Raw genomic sequence first — 17,470 nt, 5'->3', positions numbered from 1 at the left:
GCTGCGAAATGATGCAAGTTATTATTGTCTGGACCTTTTGTGGAATGGAAATGTCAAAACTGAACCTCTTGGAACTTTAATTGAATACCCCTGATCTACACCCTCAAACTACTTGTATATTTGCAATCAAATTTAAATATACTGTATTGTTTCTATACTTTTAGTCAGCAACTTTAAATCAGTAGTTTTATTTTTTTTAATTGTTTTTCATTACATAATTTTCAAATGCTTTATGGGTTTGCATTTTATTCCCATTTTTCAAATATATATATAAATGTGTGTTTTTGCATCAATTGAAAGTTTGTAATGTGGTGATTCACCTCTGAGCTGGTTAGTTTAGTTAATGGCTTTATAAAATATATCTATTTTTAACAATAGTTTTTGGTGTAGAATAAATGAAAACATATTTATAATCTACATTTCTCTTGATTTTTCAGCTGTCTTGGATTTATTTCCACAGATCTTGTCACAATACACTTTGCAGTCACATTCACCACATGCAATGCTGCTTTATAATTTGGCCAAAAGAAGTTGTCTAAGGGCTAAATAGATGCAAATTTCATCATCTGCACAGTATGCATGCAGCCCAGTTTTTCCATACAAGCAAACAGTACATGCCTGTGCACATTGATGCTGGTGGTGAACATGTCCAAACGCTCTCATATTTAAGATATGAACAAACAGCGAGTCAGACACAAGGAATGATGGCTTTTCTGTTCTCTGTTCTTAAATATATAATAAAGCATGTTTCTTCAAGCACGTGTCTTTTTGACTAACAGCATTTCATGTCATGTGTCACTCCAAGACATCTTACAGGTCACCCACCTGTTGCGGATAGATGAGAAAAATGACCCGTGCATGAAATACCTGCATTTGGTTCTTTAAATATAATCACACATGTTTCTTCAAACACGTATCTTTGTGTTTAATTTTTTGTAATATATCTATATGTCTTACAGGTCGCCGTAGACATTGGCTGGTACATCAGCAAATTTACCCACAACTGTGCATAAAAATTCTGCATTTGGCGGGTGTTCATTTCAAACCTTGTTCACCAGGAATTTGCTGTACGACAAATTCGGGAGAAAGGAAATCAAAACGGTGTCATTAACTTCAAGCTTTGCAATCGCTCCCACACTTTTTGCAAGATAATTATCTTTAGAAAGTTTTAAACAATCATGTGTTGGTGAATGTTGACACCCAGCAAGCCCCTTGATTTTTAACAAAGCCACAGTTTCCCGACCCCTGCTCTAAACTTATCCTCATAAATCTTTTTTTACAAATGCATTGAAATGGACACATCCACACCTCTTTCCTTCCTGGCACTCATCCCTCACTCTTACTATTGTCTTCTCATCAGGGAGTTTGAGGGTGGAGAAAAATAACATTTTCTTCTTTGCCTTGACCTTTACATAATCCCATATTAACAGCCCGATTCCATATCAGCTCCATGTACCATGAAGCTCAACACATATGTTTATAAGTGTTCTAAGGCATGAACCAAAACAACCAGCTTTGAGGTGAATCGCAATATAACAAACTTTGATTTGAAGCAAAAAAGTATAAAAAAATAATTAATTGGCTATACAAGACTTTGAACTTTGAGGAATGAACTACAGTCCAGTAAAGCATTACATAATATGTATTCAAAAATGATGGAAAAATACAAAACTATTGATTTAAAGTTTAAAAACAATATATTTTACATTTGCATCATTTATATATATGTGTGTGTGTGTGTGTGTGTGTGTGTGTGTGTGTGTGTGTGTGTGTGTGTGTGTGTGTGTGTGTGTGTGTGTGTGTGTGTGTGTGTGTGAGCGTGAGCGTGAGCGTGTATTTATCACTTTGTGGGGACCAAATGTCCCCATAAGGATAGTAAAACCTGACATTTTTGACCTTGTGGGGACATTTTGTCAGTCCCCATGAGGAAAATAGCTTATAAATCATACTAAAATATGTTTTTTGAAAATGTAAAAATGCAGAAAGTTTTCTGTGAGGGTTAGGTTTAGGGATAGGGTTAGGGTCATGGGATAGAATATATAGTTTGTACAGTATAATAACCATTATGTCTATGGAAAGTCCCCATAAAACATGGAAACACAACGTGTGTGTGTGTGTGTGTGTGTATAAAAACATACATGTAATAAAAGACCACCTCTTTCATCATTCGCTGCTTTTCTCTGCTGGTTCTTTTGCCTTCAGGATCATAGGTTCATAGTTCTTCACCAGATATAAACACTATTATTTTGAAAAAAAAGTTGAAATTACATGGACTGATAGCTTCAACAGAAGCATATACCATCGATTATCAACTCAAGAGCACACAGTAGGTTAGTTAATGTTAAAAAAAAAAAACTGTCTATGGAATGGGAATTTTTACTTTTGGAACCAAAAGTATTGGGGGCGGGTAAATCTGACAATGTTTATAGCTGTGAAATCAATGCAGAATATACAGATGTGCTCAAGGGTATCTCAAAGTTTCAATTCGATGAATTTCACAAACTTTATCAAACCAGCAACTAGGTTGTCTTCTTCAGAATTGCTTAATTTAGCAGTCTGAGGAAACAACTATGTTTCCCAGTGGACTGATATAAACCTGTACACCCTGAGTCCCAGAAATTACTTTAAACCACCCATCATCATAGCTTGGGTGTCTTGAGGACTAAATGTCTGTCGTTCTGACACTTTTCAGGTGGTCGTAATGTAACGATCTCCCTGCAGTCACGTACAGGCCACACCCACATGCCATCTGTGGTGGGTCTGCTGGTCTTCACCCAGTTCTGGTTCTGGTTCCCGCTCTCTCACTTCCTGTCACTGTCGTTCACACCCACGGCCATCATCTGCCTCAACAAGGACTTAAAGGTAAACAATGCTTTTGTAGATTGCATTTTAAATGGCATAGCTTTTGTAGATATTCACATTGATACAGGGTAACCTCACTGTGATAGAGATAGATGACTGGACGTTCTGAAAGAAACACATTTGTTGTATGGTATTTTAAACTCCCTGAATTAAAAACGAAGCATCTGTTCTACTCAGTGTGTGAAATGTGTGAGGAGCCAAGACATGCAAGGAAAGTTAGCAGCAGCAGATATGCTGTCTAGGTAGCCAGCTCACTAGATTTGGAACCGAGTCTTGTGTTTTTGCATTGGGTTGTACACACTCTTATCTGTGGTGATGTTTCTTGTTTTAATCTCTGGTATGCCAGACATTTATGCCAAAGTCTGCCCTTTCAAACCTGAAAAAATACAGTCCTGTTTCTCCTGTTTTCAAAGCTTATTTTTGTTTTGGGTTCCCTAAACAGATGCCAAAGGTGCAGTATCGATCCAACTGCAAACCCTCCACATTTGCCTACCCTCCAGCCTTGGAGGTGCCAAAGGAGAAGGAAAAAGAAAAGGTTTGTTTTAACCCATTAGTATTGCACAAATAATGTTGTATTTTCCAGGGTTCCCATTAGAAATGCACCGATCCCATACTTGATACAGTATCGGCTGCAGTACTGACGTTTTTTACCAATCCAAATCCGATACTCTTGTGTTAGTCATGTTTGTTACTGTAATGTTCGAAAAATGAGAAAAGCAGTCCATATGACTACAATTTTCCAGTTTCCTTAAGCCATACAATAGTTAAATCGCAAAAGTACATACAGTGCATCCAGAAAGTATTCACAACTCTTCACTTTTTCCACATTTTGTTATGGTACAGCCTTATTCCAAAATGGACTAAATTCATTGTTATCCTCAAAAATCTACAAACAATACCCCATAATGACATTGTGAAAGAAGTTTGTTTGAAATCTTTGCAAATGTATTAAAAATAAAAAAAATAAAAAATCTTATATACATAAGTATTCACAGCCTTTGCCATGACACTCAGAATTGAGCTCAGGTGCATCCTGTTTCCACTGATCATCCTTGAGATGTTTCTACAGCTTGATTGGAGTCCACCTGTGGTAAATTCAGTTGATTTGACATGATTTGGAAAGGCACACACCTGTCTATATAAGGTCCCACAGTTAACAGTGCATGTCAGAGCACAAACCAAGCCATGAAGTCCAAGGAATTGTCTGTAGACCGCCGAGACAGGATTGTATCGAGGCACAGATCTGGGGAAGGGTACAGAAATAAGCACAGTGGCCTCCATCATCCGTAAATGGAAGAAGATTGGAACCACCGGGACTCTTCCTAGAGCTGGATCAGCCTGAATGGCAAGCATCATGTCTGGAGGAAACCAGGCACCACTCATCACCTGGCCAATACCATCCCTGTGGTGGCAGCATCATACTGTGGGATGTTTTTCAGCAGCAGGAACTGGGAGACTAGTCAGGATTGAGGGAAAGATGTATAGAGCAATGTACAGAGACATCCTTGATGAAAACCTGCTCCAGAGCATTCTGGACCTCAGACTGGGGTGAAGGTTCATCTTCAAACAGGACAACGAACCTAAGCACACAGCCAAGATAACATAGGAGTGGCTACGGGACAACTCTGTGAATGTCCTTGAGTGCCCCGCCAGAGCCCAGACTTGAACCTGATTGAACATCTCTGGAGAGATCTGAAAATGGCTGTGCACCGACACTCCCCATCCAACCTGATGGAGCTTGAGAGCTCCAGCAAAGAAGAATGGGAGAAACTGTCCAAAAATGGGTGTGCCAAGCTTGTAGCATCATACACAATAAGACTTGAGGCTGTAATTGGTGCCAAAGGTGCTTCAACCTAGTATTGAGCAAAGGCTGTGAATACTTACGTACATGTGATTTTTTTATTTTTTTTTTTTATTTTAATTTTTTATAAATTTGCAAAGATTTCAGACAAACTTCTTTCACGTTGTCATTATAGGGCATTGTTTGTAGAATTTTGAGGAAAATAATGAATTTAATACATTTTGGAATAAGGCCATAACAAATGGCCATAACAAAATGTGGAAAAAGTGAAGCGCTGTGAATACTTTCCGGATGCACTGTATAGGTAGTGGAATCAGATAGTTCCCATGATCATGGAAAACCTGGTAATATCAAGGAATTAAAAAGAAAAAATTCCAGGCCTGAAAAAGTAATTGAAATTAATAACATCTCAAAAGTCCTGGTAATTTCATTAGTTAGATATTGGTCTTGTGAAGAGTAAAAGTTGTTCGCAGGGGGCTTCCGGTTTGGCAATGTGAAGTACAGACGCGTGTCGGCAGAGCTCCCGACAGTTTCTGATAAAGTACACTTTAATATCGCAATTTAAGAAGTCTAAATCGTTTTCATAAGCGTTGAAGTGGTGCTTATGACAATCGTACTGATACAGCAAGATGAATAAGAACAAAACGGCTTCAAATGCCCCACCAACAACGAGAACCAGTTTAGCTAGCAAGTTAGCCATGATGGCTAGCGCAGAGAAATCTGAAGAAGCTCTTCCAGATAATGGCGGTGTCTCCATGAGCCAGCTAGTAACGGAGCTAACAAAGCAACGAGCTTTGATAAAAGAGGACATCTCCGCTCTGATCCAAGAGTCAATGGCGCCGCTTCAGACATCGGTGAATGCTTTAACTGAGACTTTGGCAAGTTTCCAGTCTCGCTTGTGTGCTACAGAGACACTTGCGGGCGATAACTTCGCTGCGCTGACTGCAGCCGAAACAACTATCAAAACTCTGAAAGAGCAAAACGCGACACTTCTGGATCGAGTTGATGACTTGGAAAACCGGTCGCGGAGAGCAAACCTCAGGATCTTAAACGTCCCGGAGAACAGCGAGAAAGGCCAACCCACAATCAAGTTCGTGTCCGAGATGTTAATGGAAGTCATGGGTCCCGAAGTTTTTGAAAAGCCTCCTGAATTGGAACGAGCACACCGATCTTTGGGGCCAAAACCACAGGAAGGTCGGCATCCTCGCCCACTGGTTGTGTGTTTTCACAGATTCCAGGAGAAGGAAAAAGCGCTAAGATGGGCCAGACAAAATGAGGCAAAGTATAAGGATTCTACTTTGAGGATCTATCCTGACATCTCCGCCGATCTCGCCAGAAAACGCGCGCTTTTAAAAACGTCAAACAGTTGCTGTATCAGAAGGATGTACGATTCCAGTTGCTTCATCCAGCACGACTACGAAGTTCGTTTAGAGGATCGAAACACTGCTTTTCAATACACCTGATGAAGCTCAGCAGTTCTACGATCAGCGGATCGCCAGACGTGAATAAACCTTTATATTATGGCAGCAATATTGCGAACTACAGAAGAGGCATGTTGACTAGCTACATTATGTCGGGAGCTCTGGGAAATAACGGAAAAGGATATGGACTTGGATCATCGGGAGTTGAGGGATAGTTGTGAGCTGCGGTTTGTCTTTGTTCAACAGACAGATCTAGAATGTATTATAGTTTGGTTGGGTTTGTTTGTCAAAATGTACCATTTGCTGTTTTTTTTTTTTTTTTTTTATTTATTTATTTATTTATTTATTTATTTATTTTTTTTTTTTTCCCCTGCATTTTCCATGGGACGTCAACCACAGACAGAATATACATCTTTACGAGGGTATACGATATTTGGGCACACAGACAACTATTGATAAATAATGGTAATTACTGGTAGTAAGGTGACAAATACTGGAGGGTCAGCTGTGCGCTTGGTTAGTTGGAATGTTAGAGGTTTAAACGGACCAGTGAAAAGAACTCGCATATTTACGCATTTGAAGAGATTAAATACAGAAATAGCCTTTCTACAGGAAACGCACCTACGTACTGAAGATCATAACCGACTGAGGAAAACTTGGGTCGGCCAGGTCTACCACTCGAATTTTAACCATAGGGCTAGGGGAGCAGCAATCATTATTCACAAAAGAATACAGTTTACTGCATCGGGAACGATTTCAGATCCCCAAGGACGGTACGTTATTGTATCTGGTCATCTCTTCAATATTCCAGTAGTGCTGGTCAGTGTTTACGCACCCAATTGGGATGACGTTAACTTTGTTAAAAAAATATTTTCCTTGTTACCGGATTTAAACACTTACCATCTTATATTTGGTGGAGATATGAATTGTGTGATGGATACAACTATGGATCGTTCCAACCCTAAAACAATACCCCTTTTAAAAATGTCTCAGATTCTTGCGGGTTATATGACACAAATTGGTTGTGTGGATCCATGGAGGTTTTTATTTCCTGATAAAAAAGAATTCTCATGCTTTTCACATGTCCACCAGAGTTATTCAAGGATAGATTATTTTTTTACTGATAAAAGACTTATCCCCTCAATAAAAAAGGTAGAATACTCTGCTATTGTTGAATCAGACCATGCCCCCGTCATTCTTGATATTTGTTTTTCTTATAATTACCCATCGCAGCCTGTGTGGAGACTGAACACAACTTTAATTTCAGATGCAACCTTTTGCGAATTCATATCTAACGCGATTGACAACTTTCTACTAGTTAATAAAACAGACTCTAACAGTCAACATTGCCATCAAGTCTTACACAGGCCCATATCACAGTGCTCCTGAAACCAGATAAAGACCCCCTGGATTGTAGTTCCTATAGACCGATTTCCTTATTAAATGTGGATGTAAAAATTTTATCTAAAGTATTGGCCTCTAGAATAGAGCATATAATTCCAGACGTTATTTCACAAGAACAGACGGGCTTCATTAAGGGACGTCACTCTTTCATCAATATTCGAAAACTTCTTAATGTTGTGCATTCATCTGCGTCGGAGGAAAGTCCTGAAGTGATTATTTCTCTGGACGCAGAGAAAGCATTTGATAGAGTTGAATGGAACTATCTATTTGCAGTATTAGACAAATTTGGATTCGGTTTAAAATTCACTTCTTGGATTTGCCTGCTTTATCATCAACCAAGGGCAGCTGTAGTCACAAATAAAATATGCTCACAATATTTCTCTCTGTCTAGAGGTACACGGCAAGGTTGTCCCCTTAGCCCTTTACTATTTGTTTTGGCTATAGAGCCACTATCATCAGTACTCAAAACCTCACAGTCTATTAGTGGTATTAAAAGAATGAATGTCGAGTATAAAGTTTCTTTATATGCTGACGATCTATTGTTATATATAACTAACCCGCTGTCATGTGCCTCTCAGATATTTAAAGACTACGGGGTCTTTTCAGGTTATAAACTAAACTTTTCTAAAAGTATATGCTTCCCTATAAACCATTTGGCAGATCAGATTATGGATACAGACTTGCCCTTTTGCATATCAAAATCAGGATTTAAATACTTAGGAATTAATATTACTCGTTCATACACTGATCTGTTTAAAGCAAATTACTGTCCCATACTTAAAAAACTTGAATCTGACTTCCAACGATGGAGTGTTATATATTTGTCTCTAGCTGGTAAAACCAATTGTGTTAAAATGAATGTGCTACCCAGATTATTGAGTCTTCCAATTTTCCTGCCAAAGTCCTTTTTTCAGTTAACTAATAGGTTGCTGTCTTCCTTTATTTGGGGTGGCAAAAAACCAAGAATACGCAGAGAGCTTCTTGAGAGACCAAAAAAGGATGGAGGATTGGCTCTCCCGAATTTGTTAAATTATTATTGGGCAGCAAATTTACAAAAAGTCGTTTATTGGTTCCAGTCTCCACATACAGACTGGTGTGCAGCAGAAGCTAAATCATGCGAGTCAACATCACTTGCTGTGCTGATTACAATGAAGTTACCATTCTCACCATCGCAATTCTCCTCAAGTCCAGTTGTAATTTCGACTCTCAAAATATATAACCAGTTTAGACAAGCATTTCAACTCACAGATTTTTCCTTGGAAAGCCCCATATGTAATAATCATCTTTTCCCAGCTGCTAAGCTGGATTCTACTTTCAAGCAATGGCAGCATCTAGGCCTAGTTAAATGTAGTGACTTTTTTATTGATAATAATTTTGCTAGTTACAATGATCTTGTTAAAAAATGTAGTCTTCAAAACTCCGATTTTTTTCGATTTCTTCAGGTTCGTCACTTTATCCAAGCCCACTGCTCTGTGTTTCCACAATTGCCCTCTGAGTCGCGTTTAGATGTAGTTCTGAGGGTCCCTTCACACCTTAAGGGATCCATTTCAAAAATATACAACCTGATCATGTCGTTCCAAAATGTATCAATAGAAAAGATCAAAACAGAATGGATAGGAGAGTTAGGAATCGACATATCTGAAGACACCTGGGTTAGAGCTGTTGATCGAGTAAATGGGACTTCATCCTGTGCAAGACTCAATCTGATTCAAATGAAAGTTCTCTACCGTATTCATTATAGTAAAACAAAATTGGCTAAAATGTACCCAAATATAGATGAAACGTGTGACCGCTGCAAGGCATCAAAGGGAGATCTAACCCATATGTTTTGGTCATGTCCTAAACTGAGACAATTTTGGATTTCAGTCTTTGAGATTTTAAACTCAGCTTTTAAATTAAAAATTCACCCTAACCCAATAATGGCTTTGTTTGGAGTTAGAGGCTGATGACTTCCAAATAGCTAAAAATAAAGAGAATGCCCTGGCTTTTGCCACATTAATAGCTAGAAGAAGAATTCTCCTAGAGTGGAAATCACACAATCCACCTACTATGTCAGCATGGCTTAGTGATCTAATGATGTTTCTAAAAACTGAAAAAATTAAATATTTTCTCAGGGGATCAACCAGAACATTTTACAAAACATGGGACCCTTTAATAAACTATTTTGAGAAGAATATACTCCTCCCTCTTTAAAATGATTTGATTATTAAACAAACCCCCCTCTTTATTGATTTATTATTATTATTATTTTTGTATTATTTTTTTTATTTTTTATTTATTTATTTATTTATTTATTTTTTTTTATGTTTTTTTTTTTTTTGGGAAAGTTGTGTTGGGATGGGAATTTGTGGGTGGAAAATTTTAAAAAGCAAGACCTTCAATAGTGTTTATGTCACTGTATACTTTCAATGTACCTTGTTCTGATAAAAATAATAAAAAAAAAAAAAAAAAAAAAGTTGTTCGCAAGCCATCATTATGTGAATTGTTCTTTTAATTCTGTTCTTTTTAATGAATTAGTCGAAATGGTTCACAAATAAACATGTCTTGAATCAATCTGATTTTTAAGAATCTGTATCCGATTGTCTCAAACAGTTTGGGTGGGATTTTTCCTGTAAAATAGTTGCATATATTTACAGTGTGTGTGTATGTATATGTATATATATATATATATATATATATATATATATATATACACACACACACACAGTCAGGTCCATAAATATTGGGACATTGACACAATTCTAATCTTTTTGGCTCTATACACCACCACAATGGATTTGAAATGAAACAAACAAGATGTGCTTTAACTGCAGACTTTCAGCTTTAATTTGAGGGTATTTACATCCAAATCAGGTGAACGGTGTAGGAATTACAACAGTTTGTATATGTGCCTCCCACTTTTTAAGGGACCAAAAGTAATGGGACAATTGGCTGCTCAGCTGTTCCATGGCCAGGTATGTGTTATTCCCTCATTATCCCATTTACAAGGAGCAGATAAAAGGTCCAGAGTTAATTTCAAGTGTGCTATTTGCATTTGGAATCTGTTGCTGTCAACTCTCAATATGAGATCCAAAGAGCTGTCACTATCAGTGAAGCAAGCCAATCATTAGGCTGAAAAATCAAAACAAACCCATCAGAGAGATAGCAAAAACATTAGGTGTGGCCAAATCAACTGTTTGGAACATTCTTAAAAAGAAAGAATGCACCGGTGAGCTCAGCAACTCCAAAAGACCCGGAAGACCACGGAAAATAACTGTAGAGGGTGACCGAAGAATTCTTTCCCTGGTGAAGAAAACACCCTTCACAACAGTTGGCCAGATCAAGAACACTCTCCAGGAGGTAGGTGTATGTGTGTCAAAGTCAACAATCAAGAGAAGACTTCACCAGAGTGAATACAGAGGGTTCACCACAAGATGTAAACCATTGGTGAGCCTCAAAAACAGGAAGGCCAGATTAGAGTTTGCCAAACAACATCTAAAAAAGCCTTCACAGTTCTGGAACAACATCCTATGGACAGATGAGACAAAGATCAACTTGTACCAGAGTGATGGGAAGAGAAGAGTATGGAGAAGGAAAGGAACTGCTCAGGATCCAAAGCATACCACCTCATCAGTGAAGCATGGTGGTTGCAGTGTCATGGCGTGGGCATGTATGGCTGCCAATGGAACTGGTTCTCTTGTATTTATTGATGATGTGACTGCTGACAAAAGTGTTTCTGAAGTGTTTCGGGCAATATTATCTGCTCATATTCAGCCAAATGCTTCAGAACTCATTGGACGGCGCTTCACAGTACAGATGGACAATGACCCGAAGCATACTGCGAAAGCAACCAAAGAGTTTTTTAAGGGAAAGAAGTGGAATGTTATGCAATGGCCAAGTCAATCACCTGACCTGAATCCGATTGAGCATGCATTTCACTTGCTGAATACAAAACTGAAGGGAAAATGCCCCAAGAACAAGCAGGAACTGAAGACAGTTGCAGTAGAGGCCTGGCAGAGCATCACCAGGGATGAAACCCATCATCTGGTGATGTTTATGCGTTCCAGACTTCAGGCTGTAATTGACTGCAAAGGATTTGCAACCAAGTATTAAAAAGTGAAAGTTTGATTTATGATTGTTAATCTGTCCCATTACTTTTGGTCCCTTAAAAAGTGGGAGGCACATATACAAACTGTTGTAATTCCTACACGGTTCACCTGATTTGGATATAAATACCCTCAAATTAAAGCTGAAAGTCTGCAGTTAAAGCACATCTTGTTCGTTTCATTTCAAATCCATTGTGGTGGTGTATAAAGCCAAAAAGATTAGAATTGTGTCGATGTCCCAATATTTATGGACCTGACCGTATAATATATGTAATTTCTTCAGTGTTGTCACATTTTCACTTAGGGGTGTACTCACTTTTGTTGCCAGCGGTTTAGACATTAATGGCTGTCTGTTGAGTTATTTTGAGGGGACAGCAAATTTACAGAGATACAAGCTGTACACTCACTAATTTACATTGTAGCAAAGTGTCATTTCTTCAGTGTTGTCACATGAAAAGATATCAAATATTTACAAAAATGTGAGGGGTGTATTCACTTTTGTGAGATACTGTATATAAGTTTTTCTTTTACTCAAACTAACAAAATGTTGTGTTATGTAGTTATTGTGTAAAATAAGAATTAAAAAACACCAGTGAGGTTTAAAAAAATAAATAAAATGCTTTGAACTTGAAACAAGATGCACTTACTTTAGAAACAAATGATCTTTAAAGGTGCGTACACACTGCCAGCGACTTTGTCGCTGCAAGTCGCCAGTGGCTGGCGGTGAAGTCGCTAGTGGGTGTTCCCACTACTGGTTGCCTAGTAACGTTTATAAATGACATTCACGGATGCCATTCCATTGCTGTTGACAGCAAATCTCTTTTCTTGCCACTAAAAACAAAGATTTTGGAGGGAAAAGACTAAATATAAATGGAATCAGTACATAAAATGCTTTATATCAAAGATGAATGAGAAACCAGGCGTGCTGTTTGCCAGAGCGGCTGTTTATCTGCGGCGAAAATGCAAATGCCGGTCTGTCTGGGTCCATAAAATCCCCGCGATCTCAGATACACCTTTCCACGCAGTATTTTTCTTAAAAATGTCCTTGTACTTGGGAAGAGACATGTCATAGAGCACTGGAAAATTTCTAACAGCAAGAATTAGCCTTTCATCCATCTTTCCGTCACTGCAGGAGCTGAGAGAGAGAGAAGGATCACGTGAGCTCTCCCGTCTTCTCTCCTATTGGCTGTCGCTTCCGTTAGTCGCTCCAAAGTTGAACTTCACGCCCACATCTAGCGCCAATGGTCGCGACAGCTCGTGTCGCCGGAAGTCGCTGTGCTCACATTGAAAATGAATGGTATTGAGTCGCTGTCGCGCACGATGTCACTGGCAGTGTGTACGCACCTTAAGGATATTTAGAAAAATGAAGTGAAAAAATACGGAGGAAATTATTATTGCAGTGTGTTACTTGCACATCTGGCTTGTCAAAACTCATGTTCTTGAGTTCAGAAATAGTTCCAGATTTCATGGCTTGTTTTCCCCCACTGATCTTCTGTCAGGTTTCCACTGCTGTTCTGTCCATCACGGCCAAAGCCAAGAAGAAGGAAAAGGAGAAGAAAGAGAAGGAGAAGGAGGAGGAGAAGATGGAAGTGGTATGTTTTTTAATTTTTTTTTTATTGTCATCCAGATTTTCTGTATACAAGAACCCATGCTAAGCACTTCCAGAAACCACACAAATCCAATGTTTGTGTCCCCCTGCATTTCAGGACCTCTCCTTTTGTACCAGAGTCTCACACCAGTAAAGTAGAGACTCTCAGATCTGGGCCTGTCTTTGAAGTATGGCCTATTAAATGGGTTTTGATTTAGTAATAGCTTGCAGATGGCCAGTAACACAGATAGCAGACTTTCTGTCAGAACCATTTAAAAATGCTGTTTGAGTTGCACTTAGCCTAATGCTGATGAGTAAAAATGACAATTGCACTCTGATGTGAAAGCATTTCTATAAATATAACATCAGTCATAGTTGTGTGAAATGTGAGATTTTAAAGGGTGACTTGATCTTTTCTCCTCCTGATGCAGGAGACACAGGCAGAGGCTGAGAAGGAGAAGAAAGATGAGGAGAAAGAGAAAGAAAAGAAAAAGGAACCAGAGCCGAACTTCCAGATGCTGGAGAACCCAGCTCGCGTCATGCCTGCTCAGCTCAAAGTTCTCGCCATGCCCGACACCTGCAGATACCGGCCATTCAAACCTGTGAGTCTGACCTCATTTATCCCACAATCAAGTCTTAGGTGTGCTGATTGAGTTTAAGATTTTCAACTGGCAGATGAGCTTAACAAATCCCATAGATTTACATGGGCCTGAGCCATATCTAGAGGCCAGAATATCATTGAGACTTGGGAGTGAGTTAATTTGACTAGAGTTATTAAGCGACCGCTCGGATAGCAATGCCCTGATAACTGCATTGCAATGTTCTGGTAACCACACCAAAGCATCATACATTGAGATTTGCATTGACACACACCATTCACATGTGTATTACTCTTTCTCTTTAGGGATTAGCTTAATCTAAAGCAGCAGCAACTGCAATAAATGACAAATGTTTATTTACATTTTTGTACATGTTAAGTATTTCATAAAAATATCAAATGTCAGTTGTTCAGGGAACAGTGTATATACAAATGTATATTTTTGCTGATGTTTCAGTAGTAATGCCTCCTTTAGGACACATGCTCAATTTAAGCATCCTCCCTTATTCAGTAGTAAATAAATAAATTGAATATCCATCAGTCCACTGGTCTTCCTTTGTATAATTCCTTTAATAACACCATTCTTCCACATTGTCATCTTCAGTTACACACCGGTGGTATTATCATCATGAAAGACACCAGTGAGGAAGAGGAGGAGCTTGTGGAGCCTATATCTGCTCATGGCCCAAAGATTGAGGAGGAAGAGCAGGAGCCCGAGGCCCCAGAGCCATTTGAGTACATCGATGAGTGACATATTCCACCCTACAGGTACACTACATCTTTATGAACACAATACTGTTCCACTAAAACATCCATACTACTATTTTTTGTGTTCCATGACCATTATTCCCAGCAGTAGAGATGTGTTTGGCCTTAGATTTTATTGCAGTTTCCAATATAATGACTTTGGGTTCTTTTGGCCTGTATTGTCTGCACACAGTTCAAACTCATAATTTCCTTTTGGAATTTAAGCAACAGAATACACTGAAATATCACATATATTACTAGATTCAAATCAGGAATAAAACACGGCAGGCAAAGGTGTAGTAGACTTGATATCTGTATCTGCCTTTTTGGATTTTTTGGGGCGCATTTGAACACACATAGTTTATTATTTATTGCAATCATAATTTTTTTTACATTTATTTAAAAACAAAAATGTTTTACAAATGTTTATCTGAAGCTATCTATACATTATCATATGAAGTTTGAGTCAAGTAAAATGTATTTGTATAGCGTTTTTCACAACAGGTGTTGTTTCAAAGCAGCTGTACATGAAATTATGTTATAACAGAAAATTAATGATACAATGCCAATATTAGTTATTTATGTTTAGAACTATAAGTGGTTAAAATTAATAAACAAATTGTTGTGGGTCAATGATTAAACAAAATGATTTTTTTATGAACTAAGTTTTAGTGTTAAAATCCTTGAAGTCAGCTTTTTAATGCCAGATAAAATAACACAAGGCGCAGTGACATAAATGCATGTTAAATAATGTACATTAAGTAAAACCGGTATAGCATAAAATATGATACATAACTTAAAAAATATCATAAATATCGTAAAATCATGGTCTTTAACTATTGTACATTTGTATTGGATTCAGGGTTTCTTGTGCGTAGTGAGAAAAAGTGAGCAGCGCGACAAAACAACAGTGCCGGTTACATAATATCTGATCTTTCCTTGCTGTATTCTTGAATATATTTCTCTAGCACTGAAAAACGCTTCACTGATGCCCTGTCCCAGGCCGCACCTGCATCCTCTTTTCCCCACATGTGCGTAAACATGGGGTGCGTGTTTCCAGAGCGCCTTTAGACCATAACGTTTTTTCTTTCTAAATGTAGTTTTATTTATCGGCATGTTCCAAGCCTTTAATAATAAACAAATAGATTTCAGTTCTAATTTAGTGAAAATATAAAAATGGTCCATTTAGACTTTTACATTTTCAAAAGATTCTCTCTGGAGATACCCCTGAAACATACAGTGTCATTCCTCAGTCACAAGGGCTTCTATGCCCCATACTTGGATATCTGTATGTAAAGAATTATGAAAATAATTTGAATGTAAAAAAAAATCTATCTATCTATATATCTATCTATCTCTCTGTCATTATGATTCAAAATGAACAGATCAATTTATAACATTCATATCCAACTGCACTCAATTGATATACTCTATAAATTATTGTAATATTTTCATAGAAGATCCCTCAGACACCACTGCATTGGCTGTGTCTGGGCCACCAATGCAGTTTTGTAAAGACTAATTAGACTTTTTAGGATTTTGTTTTCTCTTCTTTTTTTGGAAATTCAAAACAATTTGCAAATGTGATTCAATATTGTGATAAATATCAATATCGAATGATATGAAAAAGCAATTTTTTGCCATATCGCCCAGCCCTAGTTGCACATTGTGTATACACATTATACATTAAATGTATAATACATGTAAAATATGAATTCATATGTTCAAATGTAAAATAGGAAATATAGACATTATTTTGAATTTGTTAAGAGAAAACTAATTTCTGTAAAGCATTTCTGGAAGATCTAATCAGTAAAGTAATATAACTACTATTTAGATGCGTAATTAGAAATTTGTAGTGGGTTACTTTGAATTACCCAACACTGTTTTCAACAAATTTCATACCTTCATTTAATATGATGCCATTGTTATTATAAGAAATCAGAATAGCTGTGTACTTCTAGTCTTTATACATTATTAGCAACATATTTATTGTTTAGCATTACAACATTTAGCATTAACTACATGAAATATATGTATTTACACAAACTGATTATTCATGGTAAATCTAAATGAACTGGGTTATTAAATGAAGTAAAAATATCATCAATTGCAATCTGACTGTGAACACTAGTCACACACTGCAAAACATCAGATATGTTGGTGATTCTCATGAAACCTGTGAAGAAAAAACTATTACATTTTGCAGATAGAAGATTAAGCCAGATTTTAGGGCCATTAAGACTTTTTGACATGGACATTATTTTTAAATAGTGTCACAATGCAAAAATAATTTGAATGGTCCTACATGTAGGTTTTATTTTCTTTATGCAGTTTCAGTGATTGTTTGAGAAACCCAGAGTAGTTTATGAACTGATCGTGACTGTCTTTTGCAGGTGGTGTTCCCAGCATGCATCGCTCCATGTCCACTCCTCTACCCTCTTTTCCTTTTATATGTTGTTTCCTTCACCTAGCCAATCACTGCTGTGTGGGGAAATGTTTTACATTTATGAATTTCAGTCATTACAATAAAATGTAAATGTTCAACATAAGATTGGGTTCTCAACTTTTATTATGGTGGCTAATACTTTGCTGTGTGTGTGTAATTAAACCATTGTATTATTGCCAACTAATATGTTTTTATAAATGTATTATGTACTTGTTGCCATAAATATATTGTTAAAACATTCACATTTCTTTTAAAACAGGCTGAAGGAAACATTTAGTAATAAAATATCAGAAAATTGGACAGCAAATCCCTTTATATACAGTATTAAGAATGAGCATCACAGTGGCATTGGTATTATTCTAAAATCTGTTTTTCATTTCATATGAGTTCTTGAGATTTTCAGCACAGAAGAACATGTAGCAGTTTTCCAGCAGTTAATCGGTAGGGCAATGAGATTATCCATTATTATTTATCCCCTGCAAGTTTTACACAAAGAAATTAATAGAACCTTGGAC

At 37.4% G+C, this 17,470-nt stretch overlaps 1 protein-coding gene across 1 annotated transcript in view; it reads left to right on the top strand.

The window, feature by feature from the left end:
• Nucleotides 1–17,236, top strand: part of LOC127639591 (26S proteasome non-ATPase regulatory subunit 1-like) — a 121,907-nt gene extending 104,671 nt beyond the window's left edge. The window contains exons 20-25 of the mRNA XM_052121692.1: nt 2,693–2,862; nt 3,305–3,397; nt 13,073–13,165; nt 13,593–13,763; nt 14,364–14,527; nt 16,903–17,236. Of these exons, the coding sequence (XP_051977652.1) occupies nt 2,693–2,862; nt 3,305–3,397; nt 13,073–13,165; nt 13,593–13,763; nt 14,364–14,510 (674 nt within the window). The 3' untranslated portion in view covers nt 14,511–14,527; nt 16,903–17,236. The remainder of the gene's footprint in view (nt 1–2,692; nt 2,863–3,304; nt 3,398–13,072; nt 13,166–13,592; nt 13,764–14,363; nt 14,528–16,902) is intronic.
• Nucleotides 17,237–17,470: the final 234 nt, after the last annotated feature.

This window comes from Xyrauchen texanus, chromosome 48, assembly GCF_025860055.1.
Source record: "Xyrauchen texanus isolate HMW12.3.18 chromosome 48, RBS_HiC_50CHRs, whole genome shotgun sequence".
Lineage (NCBI taxonomy): Eukaryota > Metazoa > Chordata > Actinopteri > Cypriniformes > Catostomidae > Xyrauchen > Xyrauchen texanus.
This window is presented reverse-complemented; position numbering and strand designations above follow the sequence as displayed.